The 23,374-nt window shown below is 48.7% G+C and overlaps 2 protein-coding genes across 5 annotated transcripts in view; both read right to left on the bottom strand.

The window, feature by feature from the left end:
* Positions 1–11,518, bottom strand: part of LOC105694666 (eukaryotic translation initiation factor 4 gamma 3) — a 77,820-nt gene extending 66,302 nt beyond the window's left edge. For 3 of the 4 annotated variants that reach the window (XM_012415540.2, XM_012415541.2, XM_012415542.2), the window contains exon 1: positions 10,019–11,518. In XM_012415540.2, the coding sequence (XP_012270963.1) occupies positions 10,019–10,271 (253 nt within the window). In that variant the 5' untranslated portion in view covers positions 10,272–11,518. Of the gene's footprint in view, positions 1–3,193; positions 3,338–10,018 lie in introns of those variants that run through there. The other variant, XM_012415544.2, reaches the window with a different exon arrangement.
* Positions 11,519–12,543: 1,025 nt separating this feature from the next.
* LOC105694668 (pre-mRNA 3' end processing protein WDR33) lies at positions 12,544–23,284 on the bottom strand. Its single transcript, XM_012415546.2, has 8 exons — positions 21,932–23,284; positions 21,589–21,858; positions 21,182–21,333; positions 17,506–17,603; positions 16,166–16,526; positions 15,306–15,517; positions 14,899–15,234; positions 12,544–14,830 (listed from the first exon to the last, which is right to left on the bottom strand). Exons 1-8 carry the CDS (start codon positions 22,250–22,252, stop codon positions 13,326–13,328), a joined length of 3,255 nt encoding a protein of 1,084 aa, XP_012270969.1. The 5' UTR covers positions 22,253–23,284; the 3' UTR covers positions 12,544–13,325.
* Positions 23,285–23,374: the final 90 nt, after the last annotated feature.

The following is a 23,374-nucleotide window of genomic DNA, read 5'->3' as shown; positions in this document are numbered from 1 at the left end:
CTCGAGTGCCTCTCCTCGAGGCGTAGTCGCGTTTGAAGATGGTGTCGTTAAGGTGAAGTGAAACCCCCTTCAAGTCACTCGATTTGAATACAACACTTTTTTTTAAAGGTATTAGGCCAAACTGTCCGAAACTTTGACACATCACTCCTGATCATCTAAGAATTGTCCTGACACGTTCAAAGTTTGGATTTTTGGAAGAAAAAAAAATGTTTAACTCAACCCAGACCAGAACCAAAATGGCGTCGAGCTCCCATATTTCGATCAGTATACAATTATCGAAGGCTCTGATGTGAGAATCGAAAGGGGCAGGAGAATTTTACGACAATTTAGAACAAACTCCGACAAAAACGTACCAATTCTCCTTGAAGATGTCAAGAATACGAGAATAAAGGACCTACTAAATTCCGGGATAGAAAAGAAAAAAAAATATGGTACAAAGCAAATGGTCCACGGTTTATCCACATCGAGGGGAACGACTACGCGGCCCCTTATCGCTTCGATTTTTCCCCGCTTACCTCTACCAGTTATCGGTCGCTAACCGACCGACTCGAATTAAGTCCTTGCGACTAATTGCGACGGCGACTCCGCCCGCGCCGCCTTAGCACGGCGTTCCTAATCGCAGCTAAGTGCGCGCTAATTTTTCTTTTTCCCCAGCAAGCTAGACCGCCATGGCGGCCGCCCCGAGGCGACCCTCCTCCTCCTCTTTCCAATCGCATAGCCCGAGGGAGAGAGAGAAGGAGAAAGATAAGGCCAATTCGAGCGTATCGCCCGAGCGTCGCGGCGAGCAACGGGCCAGCAACGGGCCAGCAACGAGGCGGCAAAGAAAGGGCAACGGTGACGTCGACGGAGCTGAAGTACGGTTAGTTTCTCCCCGGATGCTCGATGTCCTCCTTCTCGGTGAGCGGCCTTGCTCGGAATGCGCATTTTCCGTCGCTTCTCTTTGGTCCCGATCCGAGCCGACGCGCCTCGCGCACCTATCGATGGCCTACCATATTTTGCGCTTTAACGCGTTCGCATTTATTCCCGACCTCGTAACCTGCGCCGCTAATCAATTTCCTTCGGTTTTCTATTTTCACTCGGCAATCAAATGTATCATCCTTGCACAATCTTGTTCGGTGTTTGCATCCACGTGTCTGCACTTTCCGCCATATAGACCGACGCCGACGGAAAAAAAAAAAGAAAAAGAAAAACAGAGCGAGACTCTAAAAAAATTCAAGGCAAGGCAGAATATCTTATATACATGTATAAGAAAACTAATCGTTTCTTCCTTGCCTTGAATTTTATATATATACAAATGTCTGAAACTATCGATGGTCCTTAACCTTCTCGAAGGTGCGGGACACTTTTAATTAACAGGAAAATTCGTGGAACGCCGTTATCAAGGTAATAATACTCGCTACAAAGATGCAAGGAATTATACATGGATATATGTGTAAAATACAAAAGATGTGCGAAACACTGGTACACTGAGAAAAAAAAAGTCTCTCAGCTAAAGAAAATGATTTTCTTTAAAGGAAAAATAAAAAAATATTGTTCTCAGGGCGACAGCCACTGTCTTGTATGAAGGCTTATCCCGATAAAATGTAAATGCGAGTGTTTTCGTTACGAAATTTTAGCAGAAAATGGATCGGCCGATTTCCCGCTCGCTTTTGGAGTCCTTCGAAGGCTCCGCGAATTCCGCCCGGCTATAGCGACGTTCTTTAGAAACCGGGATGACGTAAAACCGGAATAAGTAATGCGGGGCCGGGGTTGAGAGGCACTGTTCTCTCTTAAGTCTCGGACTCGGGCGTACCTCGACACGAGTCGCCGTCTCGGCGCGTCACCGTTACTCGTCCCTGGCGGAGTGCCTCGAGTGCGCCGTGAAAAGACGCGAAAAGACGCGAAAAGACGCGAAAAGACGCGAAAAGACGCGCTCGCGGGAGAAAACAATTTCACCGAAGGCCAGGACATGCGACCGAGAGCGCATACTCCGCCCCGAAAGTACGGCGAGCCGACGAAATCGATTCACCTGTTGAAGACGGCCGCGCAAAAGACGCGCTTGACGTATGGTCAAGCCAAATGGCGATGGATGAAAAAAGAAAACGGGAACACCGACCCGTCAAATAAAAAAGTAAAAAAAAATCGGTGCGTGGCCGCCACGCGCGTTGCAAGTGAAACCTCCGAGTTAAAGAGAATCATGAAATATTATAACCCGTTCACCGTGAAAGGGATATAGATATATAAGCGTTACGGGCAACATTTGGTCCACTATTGCCCGGACGCACATACGAATCTCGCCCATACGTCGAAAGGGCCGACTGGTTAATTATGCTTAATCATTCCTCTACGAAATCCTCTTACGCTTTCAAGACTGACTATTTGGGGCATGATTATTTCTATACTATTTTATTTATTTCACTTTAGATATCAATAATTAACCGCAAGAACAAAGACGAATGTAAACAGCGATTAACTGTAAATGATGGAAAAAGAAAAACGTTAGATAACGTGCGAACATACACACCGTGCCATTGAAAGTTAACAAACTAAACGAGGAAAGGGGAATTAGAGAAGGATCCGTTAAAACACTTCGTCGAACGAGCTTGCACGAAGCGCGACACTAATTGCTTGAAGACCCCTAAACTCTCCAAGTAAACTCGTACGCGTATCCAGGTATAGTTCGAGTTCATATGCAGATACTTTTCGATTTACGCACGGTTTTAAATCCTGTTCCAGCCTTCGGTCGGCGAGCCCCCGATTCCGCGCTCGAGTTCGATAATAATCGAAAGCACTGCGGGGAACCTTCCCCGACGAGTGGCCGACGAGTGGCCGACGAGTGGCCGACGAGTGGCCGACGAGTGGCCGCCTCGGGCGACTTATCTGAAAATCGGCGAAAGATCGCGGAACCGAGCCCGGCCGGTCCTCGAGGAGCAAGAGCCGCGGATGCGCGCGGAGCGTGCGCCTGCGCGCCGAGGGCGAACCTTCGAAATTCGAACCGCAGAGCTCGGTGCACGTGTCCGCCGCGACGCGATCCCTTTCCAAAAACATTCGGCCGGCTCGGCGCGCGACCCGGCATCTCGTGACACGGCCAGAAGCGCCGGGGAGCGCCATCTTCAAACCGGGCGCGCAGCACCGGCTCGTTCCCGCGCGCACCGACCCTCCGAACAAACGTTGGCGACGCTGGCGCGCCGACGGCGTCGTCAAGTCGACTCACCTATTACGGTTGACATGGCGACAGGCGTGGGCCAGGATTTTCCAGGAAGATCCGAGAGTGGCGGAGCGACGGAAGTCCTCCTCCTCAAAGCACGCGCCACGCGGCGGGGCGCATCTCGCGCCGCGGTGCCCCGCAGTGGCGGCGATCGGCTCGACCGGCTCGACCGGCGCGACCGACGCCCCGACCGCCCGGGACAACGGCTCGGCTACCTCGCGACGCCACGAGCTCACGCCGCGGCCCGCTCGCTCGTGGAAAAAGGTCTCGGGCCGCGGGAAATTATATAACCTCCCTGGCACTTGCTCGCTGCCCGACGTTTTCGGCCCGATCGGTACAACGGGGGCGCTCTCTCGCAACCGACCTCGTCGCCGTGGCTCTCCGTGCCCGGGGAGCTGCTCGTCCGGGAAAAGGGTCCTCGTGGCCGTCGACGGGTCGGCTCCTGTGCGCCCACCGACCTCGCGGGAACTCGACGCGAAAGGAACCGCGTGACGGCGCGCCCCCGTAGCTCGTATATCCGCGGGTCCTTTTCGCGGGAGAAAAGGAGCGGTACGGGAGGACCGATCGCGTATCTGGGCGCGCTAGGGCGATTCCGGCGACGTCGCGCGACCCGCGGGCTGCACTTCGGCGAGGTCCAACGAAGGGAGCGCGCATGCACCGTTCGAGCCCGTGCGGCTCGATTGCCACATGTACGCGGACTACGCGCGACCACCGGACGGGCTCGCGACTCGGCCGTTTCCGCCGCCGCTCGGGCCCACTCGGCTGCGACCTCCCTCCGCCCCCCTTCTTCGCGTTCCGAAACCCCGCGATCCGAGGCCCGCAGACGGCCGAATACCCCCGATCGCGCCCGACGGCGCCCGACGATCTCGCCGAATGGTCCCGAGCGCCACCCAACGACGGCTCCCACGTTTCCGATCCGTTCGGATCTCCGAAACCGTCGGACCGGTCCACCTCGCCGATCGATCGTCCATCGAGGAGTATCGATCCCAAATTAGGGAACTCTTCGTCACGCGACGCATCGATTGTGTCGCTATTTTTGAGAAACGGTTCCGACGAACCGCGCTCTTCCTACATACTTCTGAAGTACAAAAATCTCGGAAGAACGTAACCACGTTAAGCATCTATTATAGTCGTGAGCGCGCCTTAACACCCGGTTATGCAAAGTGCGCACGCTTCCAAGAAACTACCGTATCAACGTACGTTGAAAATATCAATTACGAACTAGCGTTAGTATGCCAATTCATGGTCCTAGGATTCGATCGATATTTCGCAAACTCCTGTTGCTACGGAAAAGAATTCAATAACGGAAAATGAAAACTCACGATGACGAGCCACGCTTTTCGCCATACCGCGAATTTCCAAGGAAATTCAAAGCTTCAGAAAGAAAGGAGCTCGTTTAAACGGAGAAAATGATTCGATTTAAAAATATTCCTACGTTCCTCGAGAAACCGTGGCAAATTCAGCGGGTTGGAACGCTCGGCTGGTTGCAAGGAGATTTCAGCCACGCTCCGAAATCCCGTCCGAATCACAGAAAATAAGTGGATCATAAAAATTCCTTTACACAGCCTTTAAAACTCCGATAATGCATGGAAAGCTCGGGAAGAAATTTTGAATGCGATGCGAGACGTTCGGTAAATTTCTGCTAAAAAAAAAAACGTTCGAAAATGTTGCGGTGAGCAGCGATCCTTTGCAGCCCTTTTTGTCGAACTCGGACGGTGCGAAGTCAATAAAACAAAAAAATTCCATTGCAAGGGATAAGCGAGGTCACTATCAAATTAGCAAGGAACTCGAAATCCCACGTAAAATTTCGCCCCTTATCTCCCCGTTATCGGCGGGTCGATAAGAGCAGGAACGTGATCCTCCCTGGGAAGCTCGTCTTTCGCTTAACCTCCGCGCATACCTTTCGGCACTAAAGCGGAGAAAGTATCAAAGTGAACGGTTTACAAAGGAACTTCGGCAAAGCTTTGTCAAGTTCCTTGACTTCTTCAGTTGAGCAACCGCGTAGTCGTTGAACAAAAAAAATGTAACAAAAGTTTAATCAATACCGAGTCGACGTCGGCGGATTGTACATGCGTGTCGCAAAAGCTTTTCCGATATGAAGAATGTTCACAAATCACTTGATCGCGGAATGAGAAAGAAATTATTCAAATCCGCCTGAACGATATACCCAAGAGGTCTTTTTTTTTTCCCTGTAAATAAAAAAGAATCAAGTGCCTCAGTTACCACGTTGCAAAGCCGGAGAGAGAGTCGTCAGGGCTAAGGAAATCGCAACAATTGCAACACCCGATAAACGTGAAATTCTACGAGTCTGTATTTTCACCAGTTTCATTTTGAAACGTGATTTTAGGAAAAATTAATCTCACATCAGATGCATTCGCAACCCCTCTTCGGCACCAAATAACATAATTTTTTTATTTTGATTATTTCTGATCAGTCATAAGACAGACTCAAATTATCCGAGGCGAAGAAAAGGGTATCAAAGGATTTTTTTTCGATGAAAAATGGATTTTCCGCACTTATGTCGAGTTTGCGGGAAAATACAAGCCTTCGCATAACTGTTCAAACGTTTAAACGGATGTACTAATTTAGTTCCTTTTTGATTCCCCAATCTATCTATATTTCTAATAATTGAATGTACAAAACCGTATAAAGGTAACATTTCTTCAACACTTCTGTAGATGATGTTACACACTCATAAAATGGGAATTATCGGATCGTGGCTCGTACGTTTTCGAATTTAAGAAAAAAAAATTATGACAAATTTTTAGTAATATCGATTTAACTTAATTCTTTAAACGAGGACTTTATTGAAATAATTAAAATACATTTTTAAAGTTGTGATTTTAATAGTGATTACAAAAAAAGTCAGTGGTTTCTTATTTTTTCAAAGAAATCATAATTTTTAATCAACTCTGAGCCCAAAACATCAGTATCCTCCGTGTAAGGACATTTCATGGGGGAAAAAAAAAGAAGAAGAAGAAGAAGAATTAATAATATCTAATAAGTCGAATCGAAGATAACGAGTTTCAGGGCCTAGCTCGAACAATTTAGAATACCGTAGTAATGGAATATTACAGAGTCAGATGGGAAAATGTGGTAAATACTTTCACCAACGATTGCAAGGGAATGCTGGCTTGTCCTGCGGCTAACACGTGTTTTTAGAGCAAAAATTTAGTTGCAGCTAATAGTCACAGATGGCGACGTCGATTCGTCAAAATATAAACAGTCATGAATTCATGGGATTTTGGCAGTTTTACATCGATATTTTAATCACTACTTTACCAAAATGACACATAGAACCCTTCAGTTCGTGTAATTCCCAACGTAGACTGTAAAAGACTCCAACCTAAACATAAGTGTCGGTAATGGGACGCGCCAGCTTATGTTACCACTTGAGTATTCAAAACGTCATTACCACCAAAAAGGATATAGATGAATTTTACTTAATCGATGTCGATTAAATTTCTTAGCGCCTTTCGTATCCTCTTAACGCCTCGAAGTCGAAAGAATAATTACGAACCGAGAAGGAAAACGATCGCTTGGGGATCGAACATCTGCGAATCGTGTTCGCGAATTGTTCGGGCTCGAGAAAGCTGGTGAACGATTGGCCAAGGCAATCGTGACTACGCGCTCCCTAGAATCATCCAGTTGACGATCGCTTACTCCTATTGTCACGGTTTAAGTAACGCGGATTGTTCGACGGCCGCATTTGAAAGCATCAAGCCGTGGCGGCGAGCTGCGCCTTCCGTGCTTAAAATCCGTGCAAAACGTGCCAGAAATTAAAAGGCAAAGCGCGGGCAATCTCGTCCGAAGATCTTTCTCTCCACGTAGTTCTGATCAGCTGTTTCTGCGTCAGCTCTCACAAGAGCGAGCGTATGCAGAAATTCGCGCTCGCGAGTGCGTATACTTATCCTACATGTACGGAATAGTACTTATGCGGATAAAAGGACGGGAACAATGAAGCGTGCATACATACGTACATATATATATATATATATATATTCCTATTTCGCGGGAGAAAGTGACCGGCTTGCTAGACCATGTGCTCGTTTTACAAATTTTTAATTGCTCTTTTGGAGAGGGAGATTTGGATCAACCGTTTCTCGCGTATGGTCGCCGGCTATCGATCTGTTCGATTTAGCACGCAATGACGAAAGAAATGTTCAAAAAGTTGTGATCAGGATCAAACATTGCTTCAGCATTGGCAGAAAAGAAGGGAGATTAATTCTCGATTGGTTTCCTCTCTTTGCTTTAGACACGTTTTAGGTGAGAACCACGGCAGGTAGTTTGCAACGGAAAGCACTACCTGGATGTGAATAAATTTCAGGGTACATGGGATTAGTTTTCTTACTACGAACATTTAAGAAGTAAATAGTAGAATCGGTGCTTTTCCCGATCCACTTAGGATCCCTGCATCTTGAAAATTTTTAGGTAGTTTGACCATCTCAGGAACGGATGTTAAATTACACACGTGGCGCCACCTCTCGCTCGCTGCGGTAAACCAATGGTCGAGCTTCAACTCGGCCACGATAAATTAAATCCATAGAGTGGAATTCAATGCCCGAGAACCAGCGTGGACGCATTGGTACCTTCCATGAACTGCAAGGTGGCGCCAATGTTCGCCAATGATAGATAACATTTATTACCCGGACACGGAACTATCGTCGTATTCAACACTGCAACTGCATTCTATGATTGAAGCATCGACGGCTATTTTTTAACTTTTCGATCTTACCGCTTCGAAACTTTATTTATTTATTTTTTTTTTTTTCAATGAATCGAACTCCGACGGTTGGATGAGTCAGTAAAACAGAACTAGAAAGCAACACGTGATACCTTTTGATGTCGATTAATCGTCATCACGTGATGTTAAAACGAGTACAATGCTCCATCGATGGACTTTAAATAGAAAAAGAGATCGCACAATAGGTATGTGGAATATTTTCAAAGAACATGAATTATAAAACACAATGTACACGGTAAGCTTTGAAAAATCATTAACAAGAAACATCAACCCGAACTTTATGGCATTTAGTGGTTAAAATCCAGATTAAATTATAAATGAATTGTTTATTAGAAATATATCCTACACCAGACAAAAAATCTCTTATTATAAAAAAAGTCGGATATCGTTTATAGTCCCTAGATATTCAAGTTGCAAGAATAAAGAGTACTATTCCTTTATCCATTTCCCGGATTTTCAATGCTTCAATGTCTCCATTTAGCCCGATAACATTCAATGGTCCCTGTTTTTAAAGCATTAAACTAAATCCTTTTCATTTTGAGACCATTATTTTTCTTTCTGTAATAAATATTTAAATAACGTAATTAAAATAACGGTTTATTAATTATGAATACTTTCAACTTTGTGAAAATTGTAACAGATTTCATATTCTCAAATTTATAAAGCACGAATGGTTCATTCATTTTTCTCGTGGTTTTCCTTTGTTGCATTGCATATCTTAGCATTTAAAAGCCATTGAGCAAGACGTTTCTTTTTAAGCGGATCGGCGATCGGATAAGCTCATTGCCTTGACGACCGATACATCAGCCATACTGCATTACCGACCGAATACAACAACCTCATACCATCCCAAATGCACGAATGGTTTAGATGTTACGATACTCCGATGCGCAGTAATATTATTTATATAAGTGGGTTCCTGTGGCGGGTAGCAACATTATATATGCTCGGAATTCCTACCCGTTCGCAGTATCGTGTTATCGGCATTGTCACGGGAAACTCCGTGCGACGGCGTGGTCATACAAAGTAAGGACAGAGGGACGTTGTAATTGTCCGACGCTGATTAAGGAATGTCAATGAGAGGAGAGATCCAAGGGAGAAAGGAGATGTTCAAGAGAAGATCGTACAAGTCCAAGGCGATGATAGAACGAAACCGCATGGATTTGCGTAGGAGGCTACACCTTCGTATCATGCCTAAAAACAGATTGAACAAAGACGGATCTGGAAATGAAATATTGCACATTGCAGAACCTAACAACGTATGCTTTATCGATCCTTCGCATATTGGCGATTACTTCTGAAGAATATGTTTTTCACAAGGACTTCTATTTATTGCAACAAGGAAAACCAGCGTCTTATTCGATCAATGCCTGTAACTACTGCTCTGAGAAACAAAGAATAATAACAAAAGAAAGCTACGAGTAGTATCTCGTAAGTAGCGCAGGACTTATATAGTTACCCTTACTTTTGTCGTCACGATTTAATACTATTTACGACAACTAAAGAGGCTTGGTATGTGTGCAATCCGTATGTTCACATAATAATATACCATAATTCAATAAAGAATTAGGAAACATTCAAGCTCTGAATTACGATTCAAATCAATTTTCTAAAGTCTACGATACTTTGCAAACGTTAAGTTCTAAACGCATAATTCCAGTTTCAGGTTAACACGAATATTTTATAATATTTATGATGTACTTGTCAAACAATAGAAAAAAATATATTTAACAAGAAAATGACATACCATCCATGAAACGTAGCCTCGAAGGAACCGAAAAGAAAAATCAGCATCGAATCGTGTTTCTCAACTAATGGTTCCGGTAACATCAAAGCAACGATACACATGCGATCAAAACGATTCCTCAGGAGAAACACAATGTTTCCATCGAGACCAATTCTAGCACCAAACGGTCTCGACAACTGGTATTTTCATGGGATGCACAAGATTACTCGATACCAACCTAACCTAAAAACAAGTCCCTGCTAACGAGTCGTCAGTTTCGAGGCAGAACACCGTCCGACAGAGCTCAGAAGCGATAAGCACTCGTGGGAGAGATAAAAAAGCAAGTTTGGGGTGAACTTACCGGCATGCGGCACGTAACGCGTGGCGTTGGCGACGACGACGTTGTAGGCCTGTGGCGAGTGGGACACGCCGGGCTGGTTGACGTTGACGTTGACGACGTGCTGTTGTTGCGGGGGCGGTGGGGGCGGCTGCTGCGGATGGTGTACTTGCTGTTGCTGTTGTTGCTGTTGTTGCTGTTGTTGCTGCTGCTGGTGGGGGTGGTGCTGGTGGTGATGGGACGGATGGTGGTGCTTACCCTTGGTCGGCATGCTCATCGCAGGCGTGCGCCACCCTTCGAGCTATCCGCTACGTGGTTCGAACCTTGGCCCGCACGGCTCGCCGCAGCCCTCATAGGGACGTAATGTGTCACGGGGACGAGGGAAAGACTCGGTGCGAACCTCTTCGGCCAAGAGGGCCTAACCTGGAGGGCGGTCGTTCTCGAGGCCAGTCTTCGAGAGTCGGACGAGGCGACAGGAACTCGCGCTCGTGCGCCCGTTCCGCAGATCTCGCTGCACGCGGGACGCGAATCGGCTCCTCGAGGTCTCCGCCGTTCGTGCCGTGGATGAAGCCGGTCGATCGATCTCGATCGCGGGCGAAAACGGCCTTACGTCGCGCCGACGAAACAAATCGGGCCTCGCGGTCACTCACGCGCTCTCACGACACGCCACTCAAACGGGAACGCGACACTCACGAGACCCATCAAACGCTCCCCGCTCGCTCGCTCCCTTTCTCCCCGAGCGAGATTTAATCCTCCGTTAACTGCTCGGGCTCGACAAACAGCGGCCGGCTTGTTTTTGCCAGAAAAAAAAAAAAGACGTGCACTCCAGAATACCCACGGCAGCACGCCTCTTCGTCACAAGTCGCACTCACCTCTGCGCCGCTCTTTGCACGGCTCTCCACGGCTCTCCACGGCTCTGCACGCCAGACGAGCGGCCTTGCCAACTGAACGCCCGCCAATCCGAGCACGCGATAACTCTCGAGATCGTGATTGGTACGGCTGGCTATTACCAGCGTCCTCTCGAATGCGCGCGCGTCGACGAGGCTAGCAACAGGCGTTGGCGCTTCCGCGCGGCGATTTCATTGGCGGAGAGGAAACAAACTAGCTACTACTTCAAAATACTTCTTTCAGGTAACCGAAGGTGTTGCAGCCAGTGTTTTTACATTCTCAAGAATTTAAATTCAACGAATATAACCGAGAATGTTACGATAATTAATAAATCCCTGGAGAATTTAAAACCATCTAAGAGAACTCGGAATATGCATTTGAATTAATTTACTAAAAATAATGTTTTACTATTAATACGTAATATTTATTAAGTCAAGGCACTTTTTATAAATAGTGTCCCTTTAATTTGTGACTCCTTCCTTGATTGCGATAATTTTCTATTTTCGCAGTTAGTCTTGCCACTCTTAAGCCTGGTTCCACAACTTGAGTTAACTATAGTTTAAGGCCCAGTTCCATAACTCGAGTTAACCGGAGTTTAAGTGGTTTACAGCAGAGATGAGTAGGATGATTGCTTACGGGCAGGATCGGCGATCGCATCCTGTGCCGCCCTCTGGTTTCGTACGTTAGTTTTCATCGATTTTTGCTCCCAAGGGCGGCGCAACGAATTTCTGGTAGAGGCTCGCGCACTCGTGACGGCGGTGCAATCTGTCAGTCGCCATTGGCGGCTCACGTACTCGTGATGGTAATACCATGCGGCAATTGACGGAGGTGGCTTACTACGCGTACCGAACTGCTCTTTTTGATGGGGAGTGCTTTTATAACCCTGTCCGTGAACAATCTCCCAACTCACCTCTGGTTTACAGCAGATTTAAACCGCATACAAATCGAGTCGTGGAATCGGGTCTAACTGGTTTACATCCAGTTTAAACCCGTTAATCGGAGTTTAATTGGTTTACAATAGGTCGAATAGGATGGAAATCTGTTAAACATCGGTTAACTCAAGTTGTGAAACCGGGCCTTATTAATTCGATACTTATAAATTCAGCGTTTAAAGCGCTAATGGCCACGTCTTCATCGTACTCGAAATTTAGGATTTATCGGGTTCAAACCCAGTTAATCCAAATTTAAGTGTCGATCAAGATATTCAGAATCGAATCAACGTATTTATTAATACTGTGGAGATACGCGATTTACTGGATTCGGACCCGATAAATTCCAGATTGAAGAATACGATGGAGATGCAGTTAACGGAAATGTAGTAAATGAGAAAGAAAATTAGAACCCTTTAATCCCATTTTTATAACGCATTCGGATAATTCTCATTTTATTCCTTATTGGCTTGTTCCAATATGTCCAGCCAAAAGCGCAAGCTTCAAAATGGCTCTTCGAGGTCATGTTCTCAATTAGGAAAATTGTTTTAAATTAAACGTTAGCGATACATTTAATACATTAATTAAAGCGTTCGTATCTATTGACAAGAAATAATGGAAATTTGCCATTTTTGCGATTAGATCGGGTAAAATAAATGTTGCGAACAATCGTTCATGAGGATACCGCATAACATTGGAAGGGGTTAAATTAAGAAGACCACATATACAAAATATCTTTTAAATTCACGACAATGGCACTTTTCCAGCGTCTTTAATTCCTTTATAAATACGTTTTGCGGCCATTAGAAATCGATTAACTTCTCTCCGAGCCTGTACCGAACCCGGGGCCGCAAGCTATAATATACGAGCGTTACGTGAACGTCACATCACGCCGTCTGTACACGATCTTGTACAACATTTGATCTTATACCTCTCAAAGATGAAAATAAAATTCGACAAGCCAATTCCGTCCCCTTACGGTCCCTAGTCTCCATAATCTATTCCATAGTCTCTCCTACACAATAATCTGCATGGAATGTAAAGAACCACGTCCAGTTCTTTACTAACGCGTGCTCGGAACGGAGCACTGAATCCGTCGAGAATCAAATAAACGATAAAAAGTAATAAAGGTGACCACGGTCATTCGAATCGTCCTTCGAAATCTCGTTTCGCCTCACTTCCTCGTGGCATCCACCGTTTCCGGGATGACCCACTCGACCGCGGTTTCGGCTGCTGCGCGGCTGCGAGATCAATGGGTGGAAAGTCGTAAGGAAATTCGCGGGGGATGAATTTCGTGATGGTTTAATAAGTAAATCGTTCCGCACGGTGCCTCTTCTCCCGCTATACATGGAGCAACGTGGCGGCCGATGGAGGGCGAGTGCGCCGTCCGGGGCAGTCCGGGGCAGTCCGGGGCAGTCCGCGCTCGGCTCCGCGCCGACCTGGGGGCGCGGCCGCGGAAGAGGACCGGACTGGAATGCAAGGGGTGGTTCCTGGCCAACGGGGTGGCGTGCGCCTCAGTAGTTCTCCCGGGCCCGGCTGGGCCGATTCTCGCGGTCGCCGTCGCGTGGCCTGGGCCTGCCGCCGGGCCCGTAGCTGTTCCTCGACATGCCGTTGTCATTGGGCGGAGGGGCCCGGTTCATGGCCCGGCCGGGCCCACCTTTACCGCCGTTCCCATAGCCGCAGAAACCTTGGGACTGGGCCTGCGACTGGGACTGACCGGCGGGATTGGGGCCCCGGAAGTTAGGCCCGAAGCCCGGGCCCGGCCGGTCGAAGTTCGGCGAGTTCCTCGGGTTGTTGCCACGGAAGTTGGCCGGGCCCTGGAAATTCCCGCCGAAGGAGGGGCCCTGGCTGGACGCGAACGGGCCCAAAGGGCTCGGCCGGAAGTGCTGGTTGGGCCCGAAGTTGCCGTTGGGCGGCCTAAAGTTCGGATTGGGCCCGAAGCCTCCAAGGGACGGCGGTGGCCCGTTCGGACCGAAGGGGCCCGGGGGCCCGTGGGGTCCCATGGGCGGTCGGTGCATCATGGGCCCGTCCATGGCATTGGGGTTGCCCTTGCTCGGGTGCGGCACCATGCCCGGGGGCGGCATGCCTCCTCGGTGGTTGGCCAAGTTGTTGGCCATGTGCGGCGGTGGCCCGTGCGGGCCTCCCATGCCCATTCCCATTCCCATCCCCATACCCATTCCCATTCCCATTCCTATACCCATCCCCATTCCCATACCCATGCCCATACCCATGCCCATCCCCATGCCCATGTTCATGGGCATGCCATCGCGCTTGTCGTAGCTGTTGCTACCGCCGAAGCCGTTGCCCTCCAGGGTCCTGGAGCCGTCGTCTGAGTCGTCCTCGTCATCCCATCGAGACCTGCCGTCCCGGTCTCGCTCCGAATACGAGTCCATTCCCCCGCCGTCCATGGCGTTCTTTTTCTGGAGGAAGGCCCGTGGCAGGATCATCTGCCTGAAGTCCTTGTCGCCGTAGCTGGTTCTACCGTCGGAATCGGAAATTCTGCCGGCGAACCGCAGATCCTCGTCCCCGCCCCCGCGACCGGCTCCCCGGGGATCGCCGGTCAACCTTCTCAGGTCCTCGTCCTGTGAGGAGCCGAAGGCGTCCCCATAGGGCCCCGACTTGCCGCTTCCTATGCCGTACCGCAAGTCGGTGTCACTCGACTGGGAGTCCTCGGCCATCGCGCCGCCAAAGACCGGCTGATGCATCTTCGAGGTTCTGTCGCTGGCCCCGCCGTCACTCCAGCCGATCAGCTGGTCGAACTTCCGCTTGCCGCCGCGGTTGAGCGTCTTCAGGAGCTCCGGATTCTGCGCGAATTTCGAGCTGGGCAAGGGTGGCGGTAACTCGACGTCCGGGACCTTCGAGTAGTCGATCTCGCCCTCGTCCTGGAGGTACTCCTCTGTCTCGTCGGGCACCTCGTCGAGGTCAACGACGTCCCGCAGCTCCTCGATCTCGCCAGAGTGTACGAGCTTGTTGATAGCGTCGTTCCCCTTGACGATGGCATCGGCCAACTTCGAACCGGCTGCAAAAGAAGTCGCGTCAGCACTTATATCCAACGCGAAGACTCATCGGGCGCCATCCTTTGCTTACCTTCGACCGGGATCATCTTTCCGTACAGGATAATGGCATTAGGCGTAACCTCGTTGAGCGGCACCGCGCCCGGCGTCGTCTCGATCAGCTGATTGACGAACGCGTTGAGCGCCTCGACTTGTTCGAGGTCCTCGGCCTCCATCTCGTTCCACTGTGCCTGGAAGTTCCTGGGGATGGGCTTGCTGTAGGGTACCTTCTTGTTGGCGAACTTCTTGCCCTCGTCAACCGCGTGGTCCAGGTCGAGGCCGGGGATGCCGCCGCTCTTGTCCTCCGGCTCGCCGTCGGCATTGATGCGGTCCTCCGGGCCCATTCCTGGTATCACCGCCGTATCGTCCGCTGTGGAAACGATTCGTGGTTATGGCCACTCTCTCTCAGGATCCTGAATGCTTCCACACCTTCCATCTTACCTATCTCGTGGTCGTCGACTCCTGCCGCTCCAACCGGCAGAGTGTTCAAATTGTACTTGTCTCGCATCAGATCACCCGGCCGGTTTCTGGTCCAGAACTTGGAGGTATGATCGTTGCTACCCGAGCAGAGAATGTGTCCTAGGGGATGCCATGCCAGCGTCCAGACGATGCTGTCGTGGGCCTGCTCGATGGCCCCTACCTCCTTGTCGGCCCTGCTCATTGTCATTGATTAGTTTTACAACTCGCAATTACAATCGACTGATTCTCACGTCGCAATTAGTTCGGCACTTATGTAACATCCACATACGGCTTAGTACGGGGATAGTGTAGAACTTAGTGACGGAAGTTTGTGACATGAATTCCAATAAGAGCGTTCACAACCTGATAGTGCGGTTGGTAATGGTGCTGGAAAATTTGTGCAGTCTCCAAACTTTCTTGTTCGATGCATTACCAAGGCGAACGGAACAACCAATCGGAATTCATCGTTAATCTGTACTGCATCACTGATTCACCTGTCGCCATATTGCGCTACACACCTGTTTTTGAACGATCAGAGGGAAACAGAGAGAAAGTGTCCCTTGTTTTCTGTCTCTCAATCCTTCTTGAGGATCTGCACATCCTACGTCCACAGCCCGAACTGATACATGTTAGACAGGGTGAATCCACCTTTATCGAGCGAATGCACTAATTAAAAGTCACCTCCAGTCTTTGCTGTGTCACTGATTCGTTGAAGCCGCTCAATGACTGCGTCACCAATTTGAACTCTAGCTCTGCCCTATCACTGCACGTCTCCCTATCCCTGGGTACCAAGTCGTATGTGAAAGATCCATTAGCTTGGGCCTTGAATTCAGAGTTCTTACCCAACGTGCCAGAAGAGGATGGCGCCGTCGCTGCCGCCGCTGCAGAAGAGGCCCTCGTGGTTCGGGTGCCAGGCCACGCTGGAGGCTTCCTTTTTGTGCCCACGGAAGGTCTGCACCTCCTGGCTCAGGTTCCTGAGGTCGAACAACTTGAGCAAGTGGTCGCGCGAGGCCGTCACCAGCCAATTACCGTTCTCGTTCCACTTAACGTCCATGACGGTCGATTTATGGGCGTGAAGGGTCGCCAGCGATTGTCCGGTCTTCGGGTCCCAGAGCTTCACCGGCTGCTGGTTGTCCTTGCTGCCCGAGATGACTAGACTCTTCTGGGGGTGCCAGTGGACGCACTTCACGTCCGCACCGTGACCTGGGGCAAACAGTTCGCGTTAATTCTGCCTTCCCCGCAGCAGGGGTCGGTATCCCCGCGTCGTCCGTACTCGAGTCGTTCCCTGGGTCGTCTAGACACTTTTGGTATACCATGAGTGATTACTCATGATGCACTTGAGGTCCTCGGAATAAGAATACAGTTAGATCCCAGACCGTTCTCGCAATATTGTGAACATTTAATTTGGAAACATTTTTTCCAGTTAAATAATTTAATTAATTTTTAAATCCAATGTCGATAAAATGGAGAACGGCCCAATGCAGCGGAAGACAGCAGTTTCTGTTATTCCCGAAAGTTGCCGGTTCGTGGATGGCATTATTCTAAGGAGTCAAATGGCGTAATCGATGCTACATTTTTTTTTGTTAATTAGATGAGCACGTTGCATAAGGCCTTTTACAGGAGTTGAAAAAAGGTTCGGTTCAAATTCATACAATACTTGCAAAAAAAGCTACGCCACCTAAAAATCAGTCACGCACACGTGATAACAACATATGCCGTTTAGCATAATGAAAGGAGACTCTTATCAGATTTTGGCAATTAAAAATAGTTTTTAAGCCAAAATCGAATCACTGTCTTGTTACATTATTCTAAATAATACATGCTTGTCACCGACTTGCAGGATTTTCATTTAGGTGTAGTGATTTTTTTTGGAGCGTATTCACGACTTGCCACGATAGCGATAATTGATTGGAACTGCTGTCTCCTCTAACGTACCGACAAGCGTTGTCGACCTTGGAGGTATGCTTCGGGCCCCTGGAGGTCCAGACCTCGGAGATGTCCTTCGGGCCCTTAGAGGTTCGACCTCGAAGGTGTCTTTAGGACCTCGGTATGTCCGGACCTCGGGAAGTCCCAACCACGATGTCCTTAGGACCTCGATAAGTCCCGACCTCGTGTTGTTCGTGGGGGGTCCTCGAGTACGGACGAAGCGACCGCGAGTCGTTAGGAAAGATCGTCGATTTACCCCTGAGAATTCGCTCCTCGTGACACCGCAAGAAGTCCCAGATTCGCACCGTTCCATCGTCGCTACAAGTGGCCAGCTTGTGGTCCGTAGGGCTGAAACTACCCGTCGAAAAAGACAAGTTACACACCACGATGCGAATGCGAAACCGGCGACCGAGTCGAGCGCCCGGAAGAGGTCTAAGTATCTCGCTAAAGCTTTCGGAGGTTCTCTTCGGCCCTAACGAATCTACTAAACGAAACGATCGGTTCTTCGCGCTACTTGTTTTTTACGTCGGATCCGAGCACCGAATTCGTGTAAGCTTCGCGCGCAAAGTCAGAGCGAATGAAATCCAGGGTGATTTTCTTCCCCGATAACCAAGAAGTGCCTGTTTCGACATGCCCTGCTATCTAACTCTCAAGACAAATCGCTATAATTTTGCGTTCAAATATCAACAAGTGAATGAAAGTTTAAAGAGCTCGGTCCCTTTCCATACTTTCCTCCATTTACTAGGGGTCGCGTGATACGTACTACTCGTGCAAGTATTCGTCAACCACCGACAGGAAGCGAACCAATAGATCTATTATTAATCGGAAAATTATCTAAGTCACGCGAGTTCGCCCCGGGACGAATAATACAATCGATTTTCAGAAACACCTCGCAAAGCGGACGAGAACCCAGCGCAAAAATTCGACAAACAGAACACCTCGGAGAAAAATCACAAAAGCCGGACTTCCCTACGTCCAACTAAAATTTCGAATAAACTCTTCGTGTCCATCCGGAGCCCTCTCAATTAGTCTCTTAAGGTCGATTTATACTATCGAGTCAGACAAGGTGGGAAAGTAGCGTTAACGTTCCGACACAAGATATATTCATATTATTGATTTAGACATATTTATATTTTAAACTCTAAAAGACATTACAAAATATTCCGGCCGTCAATGCCCGACGGTGGATTAAGAAACTTGTAACATCGAATGATGAGCGACTCAAAGTGTTCGACACGTATCGATTGACACATATTGTCATCGATCCGTCAAAATGTTGTAAAGGTAGATTCACCCCATCTGACTCGTACCTGTGCCGATCCGACAAAACATTGTAAAATATGATTCAATGGCTGTACACATTATTCGAACTGCTTATAGGGTGAACAGTGCCATTGAAACGCATATTACAATGTTTTATCAAATCGGTACCATCACGTGTCGGATCGAATTCGATCTCCTAAATACAGGGCGCGACAGAATTCGTGGCGACGATTTATACTTCGCTATCCTCATTGAAAATGGAGTCGAAAACTCCTGGACACTTTCTTTCTACAGTGCATAGTTTGCCTGTAATAATTAATTGAAAAACAGCGAACCAGACGCGTCGATTAGTGGAACGCGTGTAAGCTGCACTTTGCCGTCCGCGACAGCAAAACAACATACGGGTTGTTCTCCGATTCATGTTCCATTGATCAATGCGCTTGATTGACATTTTTTTTTGTAACAAATTATTGCACTCAAACAATACATATTAACACATTGTTGACCGGCAACTTTACAACGCTAGTCGTTCGGGCACGAGTTAACTCGTGACCGGTAATCAATGTGTCAAAAAAAGATTGTACAGGACTTTTCCCCCCCATCTTCACCAAGAGCGATATTTTAAACTATATATAAACCGTGGCCAAGAATTCGGTCTAAACACGCCTATTAGAAATGTAAGGTAAAAATGTTTGCACTCCCGGAAACGCTACGTTTCCGCGCCGCGTCCTAATAGTATAAATCGACCTTTAACCGAGATCTCACCCTTTTCCCCACTTCCGCTTCTCCCCTCTCAGTGAAACGCTCGGACTTGATTCCAAATCGAATCAGTCCGTCGAAAACGAACGCGAACGAAAAAAAGGGGAAAAAAAACACACAAAAAAAAAGAAAAGTTAAAAAATGTAAAAAAAAATACTCCAATCCCAGTGAATCAAGTTCCGCGAGAAGAGAACGAATTCGCGTGCACCAGCGACCGGCATAAGACGCGCCTTCAATCCGAACAATGGGCACCCTAATCGCGGCAGTGCGAGGGAAACGTTGGAAAATTGGAATCAGGGGATCCGAAGAGCCGAACTAATCGATCCGATCGAAGGGCCGATCGAAGGGGTCTCGCGAGGGTGTCGTTATCGCGTGGAGATTCGCGCGCGATTCGAGGGCCGACCAAGTTTCGTGACCGCGAGGAGGAGCATCCTCGTGAGCGTATCGTGAGCATCGCAAATAAACAAAAAACCGTCTCCGACAGTCATATCTGGCACCGAGTGGTAGAGCGAGGCCCCTCGGAAAGCCGAGGCCCTTCGTAATCGGCGCTTATCACCCCCGCGTGCCACATGACTACCGGAGACTGCGTCAACACTCGCCAGTTTTTCTTCTCTTTTTCCTCAGAAATTGAGCGTTTATTGCACAAAGACCGATCGATGTCGTATATATATACACATGATTCGACGTCTCTTTCGCTCTCCCTCTCTAACATCCTCGCCTCTTCCTCTCATCTCCACTCGCTCCCTCGCTCTCAAGCTCGCACTCTTTCCCCGTCCTCCTCTAACGCTGCAAATGCAAAGAGAGCGCACGGGCGGTACAAACAAAAAAAGAGATAGAGAGAGAGTCGTCCTTTATTCGTTTATTCCTTAAAGAGAGCATGTGATAAGGCGAAGTGTTCTTGGTAAACTTTATTGATAATAAGTACCTGGATGAGATGTGAAAAGGGACAGGATTTGTCATATTTATTTATATATATATCTCTTATATGCACTGGGATATCGTTCTCGACTGGGTGCCGCCATGTTATGTATTTCGTTTGTTCTTTGCCGTTTATTTGGTAATCCTACGAGATATACACATCCTTGCCCAATATCTTAAAATTCCGGCCGTGGAGGCTCCTTCGACGACGACTCGAGCGATGCGAGCGATCGCGCGGACCTCCAGGAAACGACTACACGCGGAATCCGAGGCTTTCCGTTTTTTAACGATCATTCGAGCGGCGACTCGCGATCAGACGACTTCGCGATATCCGACCGCGTCTACGGAGGACAGAGAGGTGGGCGGTCTCGTTACGTCAATCGCGGATCTACCCCGTACAGAATCTCCTGCTTTTCGTACATTACAGATAGTTTCGCGCCTCAACCGGACGGAACGTGTCGCGGGTAAAACGCACGACTGGTGAAAGAAAGAAACAGGGATGAACTGGATCCGAGAGGAATCCGGTGGAAAGACATGGAGACGTAGAGATATAGATCGACTAGCACCCGTTCCCTCTGAGTGGCGTCGACGAGTCCCGGTGCCCCCGGAAACCGACCGCTTTTTACTTTGCGTTTGCATTTCTGGGACCCGAACTTCGAGCACCGAATGCTCTTTCTCGAAGTCCACTGACGGGGTCTACGAGTCATTTCCCCGGTTGCTCGATAACGTTCAACGATTTTCAATGTCGGTCTTTGCTCTTTCGGAGCAGACCTAGAGTCTCGCGTTTTCAACCCGGCTCTACGGTTTCCGGAGGCTTCCTTCTCGTGGACGCGGCCAAATGGACGCCGAGTAATCGCGTCCTCGCGAGTACAGGAGCGCCGCGAGAACGCCGACTTCGACCAAGGGGAGGAACGAAAGTTAAGTAGAGAACCGACCGGCCGCCGACGCAGGCGTTGCGGTAGACGTAAGGACTAGTGTGGTAGATGGTATACCTGAGTCCTCTAATCGCTTCTTTGTGCGCCTGAAACATCTTCACGTTGTTCATGTTGCTCTGCCAGTACTTGACGTAGCCCGCATGATCGCCCGTCACCATCCAGCTTTCGTTGTGTGACCACACCATCGTTCTCACAGGACTGTCGTGAGCCTGGACAAATGAAATGTATTTATTTTCAAGGGAGGAAGTGCGTCAAATGTATGTGTACGCGTTCCTATGGCTTTGGTTTCATATGCAATCTACAGGCCTAAATTTTAAGGAATGATGTTCTTATCTGGCCCATGGAAATGATTTGTTGAGAGAAATGTTTCCAGACAAAGCCATAAGGGTATATAATTTCAAGTCGATGGATAATTATTTTTTCTGGGTGGTTTTAAATATTTAAGGTTCTCTTCTCTTTCGTACCTGTAGAATAGTTTCAAAATTGAACGTAAGGCCATTCCAGAGTGTAAATTCTCCACTGGATGCCCCTGTTACCAGCCGCCTTCCCTCCGGCGTCCAGGCCATGCAGAAAATAGGACAGCGCATCTTATTTGTGGCAGTTTTGACAAACCTCGTCGTCACAGCATTTATTGGGTTATCGACGTAGCTTGGAGGAGGAAGCAGATCGGGGTAATAAATTACATCGGGTTGAAGGGCCCGCCTGTCTCTGTAGTCTCGTTGCCATACCCTGTTCTAAATATTAACGGATGAGTTTTAACATGTCTGTGGTTTTTTTTTATTTTGGAGTTCGAACCAGACTACTTACCTCTAAACTCTTAATTATAGCAGCATTGTAGTCGACAGTCTTTCTCATAACCGACTTTCTTAACCTCTTGCCATCAAATTCATCTTGCAACGAGTCTTGACCACCGGCTATAACTTTGGGAGCATGATACGGCCTAAATGGCTTAAAGAAACCTCTGCTCCCCTCCCTGTGGTTGGAATAACGGTGCTGATAGCCCCCAGAGGTGTTTATCGTTGTCAAATTTGGAGGTGGCGCCGACAAGTTTGGAGTCGACGGGGGAGGAACTGACATGTTAGGGAGACTTATAGGGGGAGGGTTAGCAAATTGTGCATTCGTCGCCATTGCGGGAGCAAAGAAACGACGGGACGAGCTCGTTTTCAAAGATGCAAAAGATTCGCTATCGACGGTGCTTGTAGGAGTCGCATGTCTTTATGGACTGGTGCCCGAGCATCCGTCGTCTTAAAGTCTGCAAGTGAGGAAACATGAAGTCAAACGAGGAAACAGGCTAGACCATGATGTCCCTTCAAGAGTCTAATTTCTTCTTGACTTGGGTACGGTTCGATGTCTTCGTTGCTTCGGTATGGGTGCTTCAAACTGCTTACGGATGGCACAACCTCGATGGTTCTCGTTCGCGCAGCCTTTTGCGACGGAGACTCTGGTCAGTCGAGAACCCACCGTTATATAGGTTAGGCGAGGAACGCATTCGAAGCGAGACGGCGCCAACGCTCGATGCTCCGAATTGCGTTACAGAAAGAAACCGGTCGGCCCAGGAATAGTCCAGAAATAACTGAGAGTACGCTCGGTACGTAAGCTGATATTCCTCGCGAGTTTCTTGAAACTAAGGCACGCACCTAGCCTGTTGGGCCGACGGCGGCCGCGCACACAAACACCGTGATCGCACCCTCGCACCTACGTGCAGGCGACTGCGCGCGAGCACGTCGCGCTAACCATCTACCACTGGCGTCGACGTCGCGTTGGCGTGATCTTTCTCACGTCTCACGAGCCTAGTCGGATTTTCTGAGCACCCTTCGTGAATGCGCAGTAGACGGAATGAACGAAATGCTGGCTGCTAGCGAGAGGAGACCCAACGCGTCGTAGAGCAGGCGACGTGCCGCTACGTCGTTTAACGTTCACGTGTGAACTCCGAGGGTACCGCGGGCATTTACGGAGCAAGAAACCCACGCGTTAACGCTTCGGACCAACTCGAAGGTCAGTGGACTCCAAAGCGACGTTTGGCGACGTCAGTTGGCAACTGTAACGAAACTAACCCGACAGCCGAAGGAAGGGACTGGAAGGGACGACCACGGCTGCGGGTCCGAGCGCGGGCACGAGCGCGAGGAAATCGCACGATCGTTCGTAACGCCATTATAACGGCGGGGCTCGGCTTCCGGTCTGTTCCTGTTCGCAGTTTAGTTGCATGCCGAGAGATGGCGCTGGGATGCACCTCTGTATAGTGTTATTACA

The sequence above is a fragment of the Orussus abietinus genome, unplaced genomic scaffold (assembly GCF_000612105.2).
Source record: "Orussus abietinus isolate OABI.00-Male unplaced genomic scaffold, Oabi_2.0 scaffold48, whole genome shotgun sequence".
NCBI classification, from domain to species: domain Eukaryota; kingdom Metazoa; phylum Arthropoda; class Insecta; order Hymenoptera; family Orussidae; genus Orussus; species Orussus abietinus.
This window is presented reverse-complemented; position numbering and strand designations above follow the sequence as displayed.